General features: G+C 45.0%; 1 protein-coding gene across 4 annotated transcripts in view; it reads left to right on the top strand.

The window, feature by feature from the left end:
• The window catches only part of CLCN6 (chloride voltage-gated channel 6), a 38,897-nt gene that overhangs the window by 5,734 nt on the left and 19,348 nt on the right, over positions 1–13,815 (top strand). For 3 of the 4 annotated variants that reach the window (XR_747305.2, XM_010357372.2, XM_030942219.1), the window contains 5 exons: positions 4,307–4,372; positions 5,077–5,142; positions 7,955–8,021; positions 12,388–12,494; positions 13,509–13,635. Coding sequence is in view for 3 of the 4 variants with exons in the window: in XM_010357372.2 (XP_010355674.1) it covers positions 4,307–4,372; positions 5,077–5,142; positions 7,955–8,021; positions 12,388–12,494; positions 13,509–13,635 (433 nt within the window). In the remaining variant the exon portion in view is untranslated. The remainder of the gene's footprint in view (positions 1–4,306; positions 4,373–5,076; positions 5,143–7,954; positions 8,022–12,387; positions 12,495–13,508; positions 13,636–13,815) is intronic. The other variant, XM_030942218.1, reaches the window with a different exon arrangement.

Genomic DNA, 13,815 nt, shown 5'->3' with positions numbered 1-13,815 from the left:
TATTTATATTATACCTTTGAATTAGAAAGAGGCGCCTTCAGAACGTAAGACCTAGAATTAAAGGCCTCCCCCACTGGCCATAGCAGCACCCCTAGCTCACAGCCAGTTGAAGGTGGTTTTGGTGTGAACACTAAGATGCCCTTTCCTGGTTGAATTGGGGCTGGTTCAGCCCCCACCTCCCTCCCAGCCAGGTGCCATTTTGCTCATAACCCCCTGTAACAGCCCTGCAAGACACATAAAATTTTATTTTCTAAAAAAGTTGTTAGTCCCCTAAACCAAAGAGCAATATATACTGCAGAAATAAAAAGAAGTTAGTTATAGCAAAGGAGAAGTAACAGTATCTGGTTTTAAAAATAGGTCATGGCCAGGCGCAGTGGCTCAAGCCTGTAATCCCAGCACTTTGGGAGGCCGAGACGGGCGGATCACGAGGTCAGGAGATCGAGACCATCCTGGCTAACACGGTGAAACCCCGTCTCTACTAAAAAATACAAAAAACTGGCCGGGCGCGGTGGCTCAAGCCTGTAATCCCAGCACTTTGGGAGGCCGAGGCGGGCGGATCACAAGGTCAGGAGGTCGAGACCATCCTGGCTAACACAGTGAAACCCCGTCTCCACTTAAAAAATACAAAAAATTAGCCGGGCGAGATGGCGGCGCCTGTAGTCCCAGCTACTCGGGAGGCTGAGGCAGGAGAATGGCGTGGACCCGGGAGGCGGAGCTTGCAGTGAGCTGAGATCCGGCCACTGCACTCCAGCCTGGGCGACAGAGCGAGACTCCGTCTCAAAAAAAAAAAAAAAAAAAAAAAAAAATACAAAAAACTAGCTGGGCGAGGTGGCGGGCGCTTGTAGTCCCAGCTACTTGGGAGGCTGAGGCAGGAGAATGGCGTAAACCCGGGAGGCGGAGCTTGCAGTGAGCTGAGATCCGGCCACTGCACTCCAGCCTGGGCGACAGAGCCAGACTCCGTCTCAAAAAAAAAAAAAAAAAAAGAAAACACAGAAACGCTACTTACGTTTGCTAGTTTATTAATAAAGGATATTACAAAGGATACAGAAGAACAGCCAGATGGAGAGATTCAAGGAACGTAGGAGGGGGCACGGAGCTTCCATCCCCTCTCCAGGCACAGTACCCTCCAGGAACGTCCAAATGGTCAGCTATCTGGAAGCTCTCTGAACCGTGTCCTTTTGGAGTTTTATGGAAGCTTTTTTATGCAGTCATGATTGATTACATCACCATCCGTTGGTGATCAGCTTAACCTTCAGCTTCAGTCTCCTCCCTGGAGGGATGGGTTTCCCACCCCGCTAATCCTGCCTTGGTCTTTCTGGTGACCAGCCTCTTTTCTGAAGCTATCTAAGGGCCCCCAGCCACCACTCATCTCATTAGCAAACGAAAGATACCCGGCTCAACAAAAAAAAAAAAAAAAAAGGAAAAAAGACAAAGTCTGTTTATGTGTATGTGTATTGTTGGGGCTTAGAAAATGATACCTGGAAATACGGTGTTTTGATATGCTGAAACAGCCTGGAGGTCTCTCTCTGACCTTCTCCACCCTCACGCTTTGTCTCTCCCAAAGCACAGGATGAGGCTCTTCTCTGCCGTTCCCTTATCTACCTAGAAACTGGACCTACCAAAGAGGAACACAGTTGTCTTTGATCCCTTTCCTGAAATGTCATTAACCAGGGAATGTTAAAACTCATCTCACAGAGGAGACTGAAGACCAAACAACATACCTAGAGCCCAGACAAACTGTCCCAAACCACTGTTTGTTCACTGTCCCGTTCAGTTTCCAAAGAGAATCATTCACAAGATAATGTCTGCCTCCCAGATCCATTCATTCCCCACTAAGAATTATTTCCTCCCACATCCCCATTTCCCCTTCCCCTCTGAAGAAGGGTATAGAAGCATCTGTATCTCATTGGGGTTATTGGGTAATCATTCTGCAGTTCCCCTGTGCAATGCATGTTAAATAAGTCTGGATGCCTTTACTCCCATTAATCTGCCTTTTGTCAGTTCACTTTCAGCAGACCTTCAGAGGGTGAAAAGGAAAGCTTTTCCCGTTGGCCGCTATAATAGATATGTATGTGCATATATGTTTAATCACTTATAGATGAGTCTAGTTTCTAAAAGTACTTTTTTCCTCACTGTGTTTTTTTGTTTTCTGATCAGTAAAAAAGATTTTTTTTTTCTGAGACAGAGTCTCACTGTGTCACCTAGACTGGAGTGCAGTGGCAAGATCTCAGCTCACTGCAGCCTCCACCTCCTGGGTCCAAGCGATTCTCCTGCCTCAGCCACCCTAGTAGCTGGGATCACAGGTGTGTGCCATCACGCCCAGCTAATTTGTGTATTTTTGGTCGAGGCGGGGTTTTGCCATGTTGGCCAGGCTGGTCTCAAACTCTTGGCCTCAAGTGATCCACCCATCTCGGCCTCCCAAAGTGCTGGAATTATAGACGTGAGTCATCGTGCCCAGCTGATCATTTTCTTAAATATAAAAAAGCACACCATTTGTGCCATGAGAATTTCAGACAACTCCCAGAAGCAAATATCCTCTTAAGCACTACCTCACGGATGTTTTCCCATTATGAATGCTGATGTGCAAATAATCCTAATTTTGTTTAATCAAAAAAGGATATTATACTTTTAATTCTCCATCCTGCTTTATTTTTATTTTTTAATTGCATCTTACTCTTTTGCCAAATAATTTTTGGACATTTTCCATATCTTTCTGTATAGACTTAACTGTAATCATTTTATTGGTGTATAGTCTTCTATATTTGGATGTATAATTGATTTACTCAGTCACCTGTTGGTACTCTAGGACTCATAAAAAAGGAATTTGGACTATAGGTAGACATATAGATAGAATAAATTGTCATTCATCACATGTGTTTGGCTGACGTGAAATGAAACTGTTGTCCAGGAGTGTGGCTGCGACTTGGCTAGCGTCCAGCTGATGTGGGTAGGAACAGGTTGTAGGAAGGAAAGCTCATGGCTGACCATTTTTCTTTGTTGCCAAACTGCTGCGTCTTTTTTTTTTTTTTTTTAAGATAAGAGTCTCGCTGTGTTGCCCAGGCTGGAGTGCAGTGGCAAGATCTCGGCTCACTGCATCCTCCGCCTCCCAGGTTCAAGCAGCTCTCCTGCCCTAGCTTCCTGAGTAGCTGGGTTTACAGGCGTGCTCCACCACTCCCAGCTAACTTTAGTATTTTTAGTAGAGATGGGGTTTCACCATCTTGCCCAGGCTAGTCTCGAACTTCTGGCCTCAAGCGATCTTCCTGCCTCGGCCTCTCAAAGTGCTGGGATTACAGGCGTGAGGCACTGCGCCTGGCCCAGACTGCTGCCTCTCTAACAAGACAACTAAAATGATTTCCTTTGAATTGTTTCTCTAAATGTCTGTGGCATACCTGCAAGTTGCTTGCAGTATTTCTGTGTTCTGTGATGCATGTTGTAAAGGATGCTGCTTTAGATGTAGAAGTTTTAGGAGCCGAGAGCCAAGCTGAGTCTGTGCCTCTTCCTAACATAAAGTTGAAGTTGCTTTTAAAAATACTTTCCTTATTAGTTTATCTTGTGACTAACCTCATTTCCATAGACACTAACTACAAAAGATAATTATAACTAATTGACATTCTAAATTAATTTGGTTCTGACTAACTGAAACTTTTGCTCACATCTAATGGAGTAAGTTTCATAAAGCTCATGATAGCTAAAGGTCTTTACATATTTTGCCAAAACAGGAAGTTTAAAAATAGGTAATTTAAAACTTATCCTAAAGCATGAAGTGTGAACCTAAAGCAACACCGCTCAAATTGTAATGTGCATCTGAGTCACCTAGGGCTGCAGGGCTGCAGAAAGTCTGAGATTCTGCATTTGGTTTTGGTGTTTGTTTTTGAGACAGAGTCTTGCTCTGTCACCCAGGCTGGAATGCAGTGGTGCGATCTCAGCTCACTGCAACCTCCGCCTCCCAGGTTCCAGAGATTCTCCTGCCTCAGCCTCCCAAGTAGCTGGGACTACAGGTGCGCGCCACCACGCCCAGCTAATTTTGTATTTTTAGTAGAGATGGAGTTCCGCCATGTTGGCTAGACTTGTCTTAAACTCCTGACCTCAGGTGATCCACCTGCCTTGACCTCCCAAAGTGCTGGGATTATAGGCGTGAGCCACCGCGCCTGGCCAGATTCCGCATTTTGAACCAGCTCCTCCTGGATGCTGCAGGTGCCACTGCTCTGCCCATCCACATGTTGAGTAGCAGGAACCCAGAGGTTTGTCCCTTTGCAGGTCTTCTCACCTGATGGGACTTTTTGACTCACCTTTGCCTCTTTTTCAGAGTTTGGATTATGATCGCTGTATCAATGACCCTTACCTGGAAGTTTTGGAGACCATGGATAATAAGGTGAGTCTCACAATCCTTCATCTCTGGGGATCAAATCAGTCTTAACATGGCATTTTTTTTCTCTTCTAAAGATCCCAGTAAATATCTTTACCCTTTGTTTTTTGAACATTTTCCTGCGATACAGGCAGACCTCACTTTATGCACTTTGCTTTATTTCACCTTGCAGATACTGCAGTTTTTGCAAACTGGAGGTTGGTGGCAACCCTGTGTTGAGCCAGGTGCCATTTTTCCAATAGCATGCAGTTTGTTTGCATTTTTTAGCCATAAAGTATTTTTTAATTAAGGTATGTACATTTTTGTAGGCATAATGCTATTGCACACTTAATAGACCACAGTATAGTGTAAACATCACTTTTATATGCATTGGGAAACCAAAACACTCATGTGACTCTCTTTATTGTGATATTTGCTTTATTGTGGTGGTCTGGAACCAAACCCATGCTATCTGCAAGGTAGGCCTATGTTGGCATTTATTCCCTAGGCCTTTATCCTGCCAACCAGAGTTCCCCCTGTCAGTGCAGCTTGCCCAGCCTCTTAAAGAGTCCATAATTTTTGCATTGTAAAGCACCTGAAATCTCAACATCATCTTCACTGTGCCTGCTCTCCACGTGGAATTTAGCTTAAAACTGGTAGGCCAAGATGTGTTTCTTCCCCTCTGCCACCATAACCCTGTAAACTGAATCATTCTTTTCCTGTGTTAACAGAAAGGTCGAAGGTATGAGGTGGTGAAGTGGATGGTGGTGTTTGCCATTGGAGTCTGCACTGGCCTGGTGAGGAGGCAGGGCCTGGAGGGATGGTGGGCCAGAGGGCTGGAGGGGCTTACAGGGAAAGCCCTGGCCTGGTGAATGACATTGTTATTTATCATTATAGCATTTATAACATTATAACACTATAACGCTTGTCATTATAATCAAGAGTACCTTTTCTTTCTCCCTTTTTTTTTTTAAATGAATAATCCTGGCACAGTTTTTCATACTTCCCTGGTTTTTGCTTTGTGAAATGAAAGCGAGACACATGACGATGGTGCTCTTGAAGTGCTCAAAGGTTTGGGCAGGAGTTATTTTTTATGATATGATTATGGATCATAATCTATAATATACCTGATCAACTAGATAACGTGTCTCCCTAGTGGGTAGAGAACGCATTGGGTAGAGTAAATAATGGATGTTACAGTCACTTTTTTTTTTTTGTTTTTTTAATTTAAATAGAGACAGAGTCTCGCTTTGTCACCCTGGCTGGAGCACAGTGGCGTGATCATAGTTCACTGCAGCCTCGACCTCCTGGGCTCAGGTGATCCTCCTACCTCAGCCTCCCGAGTGGTTAGGACTCTAGGCAGGCATGAGATCACTCTTTAGGGAAAAAGCAAAGTCGTGGGTATGGAACTGTGAATATCATGCCCTTCATTTAGCACAGCATGCCAGTGAACAGGATGGCACAACGCAGATCTTGATCTCATGCAGGGAGTTCATGGTGCTATCCTGGGCTCCTCCCTGCATGTCGTTAATGTTATCTGGAAGATAGAGCCAGCAGCTGTTCATGAAGGGATATGATATGCCCATATGAAAAGAGTTGCTGGAGGCGGCAGCTTCACAGGTGAATCACAGACAGGGCAAGATTGGAAACATGGCCAAACATGAGGATAGCAAAAAGTCTGGAACCAGAACTGCTGACTTCACATTGTTAAATATGAAGAAGAGAAGCTGGAAAAATCAGCATCAGTCAAAATGATCCATGTCAAATCTGATTCCGGTCAGTATAGTGTTGGGATGGGGTGTCTGTTCTCAGTAGCAGCCTGTTTACCACTTTTCTCTTGAACTGGCCACAAGCCTCCTACTTAATTTGACATGATATGCCTGGAAAATGTACACATGTGTTTGGTATAATGTAGCCACAGGGGCCAATCACGATTTTTATTTTCATGGCGTGCATCAAATTTTTACTATAGTAAATCCACAAGTAAACGAACATCTTACTAGGTAAGACTGATGGCACTCAGAAGCCCTCTTCAGTGACATTCTGATGGATACCATTTTGGGGGAACTTGGGTTGATTTATTGTTTTATTTAAATCTCAGGGTGTTGGGCCAGGCACGGTGGCTCATACCTATAATCCCAGCATTTTGAGAGGCCAAGACAGGAGGACTGCTTGAGCCCAGGAGTTTGAGACCAGCCTGGGCAACACAGGGAGACCCTGTCTCCTTAAAAAAAAAAAAAAAAAAAAAAAAGAAATCTCAAGGTATTTATTTTGCTATATATGTTTCTGGTTGCAGATTTCTCTATAATAAGCTAGTCATTAGACCTCCAGTTGTTAGTGTTTGTGCTACTTTTTTATCAAACTCTTTGGAGCTGTCACTCATCAGTACTACAGGTTAAGTGTCCCTTATCAGAAAATCCAAAATGCTGGAAAATCCAAAACTTTTTGAATGCCAACACGATGCTAAGAGGAAATACTCATTGGCGCATTCAGATTTTGTATTTCAGATTTTTGGATTTGGGATGTTTAACCAGTATAATGCAAATATTAAAAAAAAAAAATCTGAAATCCAAAACACTTCTGGTCCCAAGCATTTCAGATAAGGGTTACTCCAGCTGAAACAACTTTACCTCCTACCTTTGTATTTTAGGAAGGCAGACCTGCCTTTATGATATAGGACTCCCAACTCTTGTCCACTGATGTGTGGCCACTTATGGCTTCAGTATTAAAAAGCCTCTAGGCATTGGCTTGAGGGAAGGCCAGAGGTAAAGGCAAGAAGCCTTCGATCCTGAATCCATAAAATTAAAAGTCTTTCTAGTTCTCCTTTCAGCCCTGAGCACTTTGGAGAGCGGAATATTGGAATTTGGTTGTTTTCTCTACCCAGAGTAACTATGGACTATAAGATGGTTTTAAGTCTATCCTGGCACAGTGGGGTGTGCCTGTAGTCCCAGCTACTTGGGAGGCTGAGGCAGGAGGATTTCTTGAGCCCTGGAGTCCAAGGCCCAAGGCCAGCCTGGGCAATATAGCAGGACTCCATCTCAAAAAAAGATGATTTTAAGTCAAAATAATGACTTATAAAATAGAACCTGCTAATAACGAACATGCAAAAATCACATACACCTAAATGAATGTTGTGTTTTAAAGCAAGCTTGTCCAACCCATGGCCCAACACAGATTCATACACCTTTTTAAAACATGAGATTTTTTTGAGATTTTCTTTTTTTTAGCTCATCAGCTATTGTTAGTGTATTTTGTGTGTGGCCCAAGATAATTCTTCTTCCAATGTGGTCCAGGGAAGCCAAAAGATTGGACACCCCTGTGTCAGTAGTCTTTCTTGGTCTCACATCTTTTTCTGCACCTGCTTCCCTCTTTGTTTTCCATTGCTTCACTCAACTTAGCTGTACCCTCTGCGTTTGTTCTTTGGAGGGGCAGTGGGACCGGGCTGGGGAAGGGATCTCGTCCTTCTGAGCTTTTCTGCTGTGCATTCACGTGCTGCTGGCTGGTGAGCAGCCTCCATACATGCAGTTGGGGAGGAGATGCCTTCAAGAGAAGCACACCTGTACTACACTTGGAAATAAGGCTGTGTGATAGATCTCTTGCTCTTCACAGGTGGGTCTCTTTGTGGACTTTTTTGTGCGACTCTTCACCCAACTCAAGTTCGGAGTAGTACAGACGTGTATCCTTTTCACGGTTCCTGGTTTTCATGGACTTCAGTGGTCACCAAGATTCTTTCTTACGTAGAAATGGGTTTATCAGGCCGGGCGCGGTGGCTCAAGCCTGTAATTCCAGCACTTTGGGAGGCTGAGGCGGGCGGATCATGAGGTCAGGAGATCGAGACCATCCTGGCTAACATGGTGAAACCCCGTCTCTACTAAAAAAAGTACAAAAAAGCTAGCCAGGCGAGGTAGCGGGTGCCTGTAGTCCCAGCTACTCAGGAGGCTGAGGCAGGAGAATGGCGTAAACCCAGGAGGTGGAGCTTGCAGTGAGCCAAGATCCGGCCACTGCACTCCAGCCTGGGCGACCGAGTGAGACTCCGTCTTAAAAAGAAAAAAAAAAAAATTGGCCGGGCGCGGTGGCTCAAGCCTGTAATCCCAGCACTTTGGGAGGCCGAGACGGATGGATCACGAGGTCAGGAGATCAAGACCATCCTGGCTAACACGGTGAAACCCCGTCTCTACTAAAAAAAAAAATACAGAAAACTAGCCGGGCGAGGTGGCGGGCGCCTGTAGTCCCAGCTACTCGGGAGGCTGAGGCAGGAGAATGGCGTAAACCCGGGAGGTGGAGCTTGCAGTGAGCTGAGATCCGGCCACTGCACTCCCGCCTGGGCGACAGAGCGAGACTCCGTCTCAAAAAAAAAAAAAAAAAAAAAAGGAAATGGGTTTAACAGTAAACATGATACTAGAAGGGCCACTATTAGCTATTCAGCTTTAATATTTTTAATGATCACTGAAAGACACAAAAGCAGGACTTTAATAAACAAAGATGTGTACCCATGTTTGTGGTTGGTGAGATTACAGATGCCACAAAGATGCCTGTACTCCCCAGTCTGTAAATTTAATGTAGTTCCAATCAAAATTCCAATAGAATTTGTTGTGGAACTCAGAAGTTCTTTCTAAATTTGTGTAGAAGAGTAAAGGGCCAAAAGTAGTCAGTACAGTTCTGAACAAGAAGGTGGACTTGACCCTGCCAGATACCAAGTCTTATAAAATTTACAAGTTTGGGGAGTTAGGAAAAATAAAAAAAAAGTCATACAATTTAAGATGTAGTCATTGAAATTGGTCGTATTGGTGTAGGAATACCTAGACAGTGGAAAATGATAGAGAAGCAGAAACTAGTCCTCACATACGTGGAACTTTGGTGAATGACAGTTAATACTACAAATCAGCGAGGGAGTGATGAATAATTTAATAAAAGATGCTGTGTTATTTAATAAATAAAAATACACATCTGTGTAGTCCCAGCTACTTAGGAGGTGAGCCCAGGGAGTTTGAGGCTGTAGTGCACCATGATTGTGTCTGGGCAACATAGCAAGACCCTGTCTTTAAAAAAAAAAAAAAAAAAAAAGATGCTGGGACGTGGGTGATCCGTATGGAAAAATAGTTTTATTCCTATTTTATACTATAAATAAAGATAAATTCCAGATGAAAATGTAAATATACAAAACAAAACTTTAGGAGACTATATGTTGTCAAGAGTAGGGAATAATTTCTTAAAACTCCAAAAGGCACAGATTATAAGAAAAAACATCAGTGGCTGGGTGCAGTGGCTCATGCTTGTAATCCCAGCACTTTGGGAGGGTGAGGCAGGCAGATCACCTGAGGTCAGGTGTTCAAGACCAGCCTGGCTAACATGGTGAAACCCCATCTCTACTAAAAATACAAAAATATAGCTGGGCGTGGTGGCAGGTGCCTGTAATCCCAGCTACTTGGGAGGCTGAGGCGGGAGAATCGCTTGAACCCGGGAGATGGAGGTTGCAGTGAGCCAAGGTCATGCCATTGCACTCCAGCCTGGGCAACAAGAGCAAAACTCTGTCTCAAAAAAAAAAAAAATCAATAAACTTGACCACATCAAAGTACATATTTTATTTATAAAGACAAAAACTCCAAAATAACAATAATAAAACACCATAAAGTGAAAAACAAGGCCACAGCCTGAGAGAGGTTATTTACTATGCAGTTAAGAGGCAGATAGTTAGTATCCAGAATACAGGAAGTGGCTGGGCATGGTGGCTCACGCCTATAATCCCAGCATTTTGGGAGGCCGAGGCGGGCGGATCACAAGGTCAGGAGTTCGAGACCAGCTTGGCCAACATGGTGAAACCCTGTCTCTACTAAAAATACAAAATTAGCCTAGTGTGGTGGTGTGCGTCTTTAGTCCCAGACACTTGGGAGGCAGAGGCAGGAGAATCACTTGAACCCAGGAGGCAGAGGTTGCAGTGAGTCGAGATTGCAACACTGTACTCCAGCCTGGGCGACAGAGTGAGACTCCGATTCAAAAAAAGAATAGAGGAAGAGCTCCTGCAATGCAATCAGAAAAAAAAAAAAAACCAGATGGTCCAATAGAAGGAAAACAAGCAAAGGATGTGAACTGGAATTATCAAAAGAGAATGAGTGGCCAGTAAACCTCTGGAAAAAGGAAAGTACACATTCCTGTGACTCATAAATTCCTCTTACAGATGTGAACCATAGACATGTGCAAAGATGATAATTATAGCTTTGTGATAGCAAAAAGCTGGAATCACCAAATGGGGGAATGGAAAAATTGTGGCACATTCATATGGTATCATTTTAGACATCATGTCATTTCTGTAGATTGTAAAAAATAATTTTAGACAGAAGTGAAAGTGAGGCCGGGTGCGGTGGCTCACGCCTGTAATCCCAGCACTTTGGGAGGCCGAGGCGGGCAGATCACGAGGTCAGGAGATGGAGACCATCCTGGCTAACACGGCGAAACCCCATCTCTGCTAAAAAATACAAAAAATTAGCCGGGCGTGGTGGCGGGTGCCTGTAGTCCCAGCTACTCGGGAGGCTGAGACAGGAGAATGGCGTGAACCTGAGAGGTGGAGCTTGCAGTGAGCCGAGATCGTGCCACTGCACTCCAGCCTGGGCGATGAGCAAGACTCCATCTCAAAAAAAAAAAGAAAAAGAAGTGAAACTGAATGAACCGCAGAGCTGTGTGTATCAACATGGCTAATTCTCAAAAACTTAATGTTCAGAAAAAAAAGAGGAACTTACAGAATATAGAAGTGCCGTGTACAACAGTATGGACACTTGAAATATGCACAATAATTTCAGGTTAATGGTTTCTCCCAGGGGAGAGAGGAAGGAAAACTGTTTTTTTGTTTTGTTTTGTTTCTTAAAATGGTATTGAATGTTTTATTTTTAAAAAATACCTGGAGCACATATGGCATGTTGTTGAGATTTGTTAAAGCTGAGGTTGTGAGGGTATGGGTATTTGTTACTTTTTGTAATGTTTGAAGTATTTCCTAATGTTAAAGGCATCTCAAACAATTTTTTTTTTTTTTTTTTTTTTTTCTGAGACAGTGTCTCGCTCTGTCTCCCAGGTTGGAGTGCAGTGGTGCGATCTCGGCTCACTGCAAGATCCGCCTCCTGGGTTTATGCCATTCTCTTGACTCAGCCTCCCGAGTAGCTGGGACTACAGGCGCCCACCACCATGCCCGGCTATTTTTTTTTATTTTTAGTAGAGACGAGGTTTCACCTTGTTAGCCAGGATGGTCTCAATCTCTTGACCTCGTGATCCGCCCGCCTCGGCCTCCCAAAGTGCTGGGATTACAGGCATGAGCCACCGCGCCCGGCATTTTGTTTCTTTTTTTTTTTTTTTTTTTTTTGAGGCGGAGTCTTGCTCTGTCGCCCGGACTGGAGCGCAGTGGCCGGATCTCAGCTCACTGCAAGCTCCGCCTCCCGGATTCACGCCATTCTCCTGCCTCAGCCTCCCGAGTAGCTGGGACTACAGGCGCCCGCCACCTCGCCCGGCTAGTTTTTGTATTTTTAGTAGAGACGGGGTTTCACCGTGTTAGCCAGGATGGTCTCGATCTCCTGACCTCGTGATCCGCCCGTCTCGGCCTCCCAAAGTGCTGGGATTTTTTTCTTTTTTTAAGAGATGAGGTCTCACGCTGTCGCCTGGGCTGGAGTGCAGTGGTGCAGTGACAGCTCACTGCAGCCTCAGCCTCCCAGGCTCAAGCGATCCTCCCACCTTAGCTTCTTAGGGACCATAGGCATGTACCACCATGCCCAACTAATGTTTGTATTTTTTGTAGCAACGTGGTCTCACTACGTTGCCCAGGCTGGCCTCCAACTCTTAGGCTCAAGCGTTCCTCCTGCCTCAGCCTCCCAAAGTGTTGGGATTACAGGCACGAGCCATCGCACCCAGTCATCTCAGGCATTTTCAAAAAAATTTTATATATGGAGAAAAAGTGCACTCAGCAGACAGCATGATCCAAAGGAGAAGCAGCTGCACCCTCTCAGGTGATGACAGGGACACCCCTCGGCTGATCAACAGTTTCCTTAACCCAATTTCTGCAGCGGTGGAGGAGTGTAGCCAGAAAGGCTGCCTTGCTCTGTCTCTCCTTGAACTCCTGGGTTTTAACCTCACCTTTGTCTTCCTGGCAAGCCTCCTTGTTCTCATTGAGGTGAGGTGGTTTGATTCACCTGCTCGCTTAGGAGGTTTTAGAGTCCTGCACTCCTTTTCCCCACCTCCTTCCAGAATGTCAGGAAACTGAGAATGCAGATTCCTGCAGAAAGTGGCCTCTTGTTCACTAAAGATAAAGGTTTCACCCTCTGGTGAGATTAAAGAAAAATCCAGATTAGGATGGTGGGTCTCAGCCTTGGCAGTACATTAGAATTCCCTGGAGAACTTTTAAAAAAACATACCTGAGCCCCAGCTCTGACACATGAGAACCTGTGGAATTGAAGTGCCTGAATTGATTGTTGAGAGGTTCCCCAGGTGATGCTGATTCACAGGGAACTTGTGCAGATTCTGCGGGGAGGAAAAAAGGGGGAAAGGGCTGAAAACAAAATTGTTGGGTGCCATGCTCACTACCTGGGTGACAGGATCATTTGTATCCCAAACCTCAGCATCATGCAATATACCCTTGTAACAGACCTGCACATGCAATCCCTGAATCTAAAATAAAAGTTGAAATTATTTTTCTTTAAAAAGTGCAAGTCTGGCCACTTTGAGAGGCCAAGGCGGGCGGATCACCTAAGGTCGGGAGTTCGGGACCAGCCTGACCAACGTGGAGAAACCCCGTCTCTACTAAAAATACAGAATTAGCTGGGCATGGTGGCGCATGCCTGTAATCCCAGCTACTCGGGCGGCTGAGGCAGGAGATCGCTGGAACCCGGGAGGCGGAGGTTGCAGTGAGCCGAGATCACGCCATCGCACTCCAGCCTGGGCAATAAGAGTGAAACTCTGTCTCAAAAAAAAAAAAAAAAAGTGCAAGTCCTCCCATTGCCCCTCAGACCTCCTGAGTCAGATCCTCTGGCGTGGGGCCCAGCAGCTGTGGTTTAGCAAGCCCTCCAGGTGATGCTGATGCTGCTAATGAAGGTGGCCAGCTCTCCCTCTTCCGCTGCCCAGGTTGTTGAGGGTAAACCAGAGAACCAATGGATTTTGAGTTATGGGTGTGCCTGCTCTACTCCATCAGCCCGTGGCAGCAGGTTCTGGGATACCCGAGGTCAAATGCTATCTGAATGGTGTGAAGGTGCCAGGAATCGTCCGTCTCCGGACCCTGCTCTGCAAGGTTCTTGGAGTGCTGTTCAGTGTGGCTGGAGGTAAGAAGGGTCCAACTTATATCCTTCAAATACTCAAGGGGCAGAGATGACAAGAAGCATGACGTATTTCAGTTATTAGATTTGAACTGCAGGGCCCAGCCTCAAACAACTGATGTTTGCACTTTTTGTTGATGGACTCTTTTTAAAATGCAGACACTGTTCGTATGTTACCATTCAGAT

The sequence above is a fragment of the Rhinopithecus roxellana genome, chromosome 12 (genome assembly GCF_007565055.1).
Source record: "Rhinopithecus roxellana isolate Shanxi Qingling chromosome 12, ASM756505v1, whole genome shotgun sequence".
NCBI lineage: Eukaryota > Metazoa > Chordata > Mammalia > Primates > Cercopithecidae > Rhinopithecus > Rhinopithecus roxellana.
The sequence above is the reverse complement of the archived record's forward strand: the minus strand, read 5'-3'. Positions and strand labels throughout refer to the sequence as shown.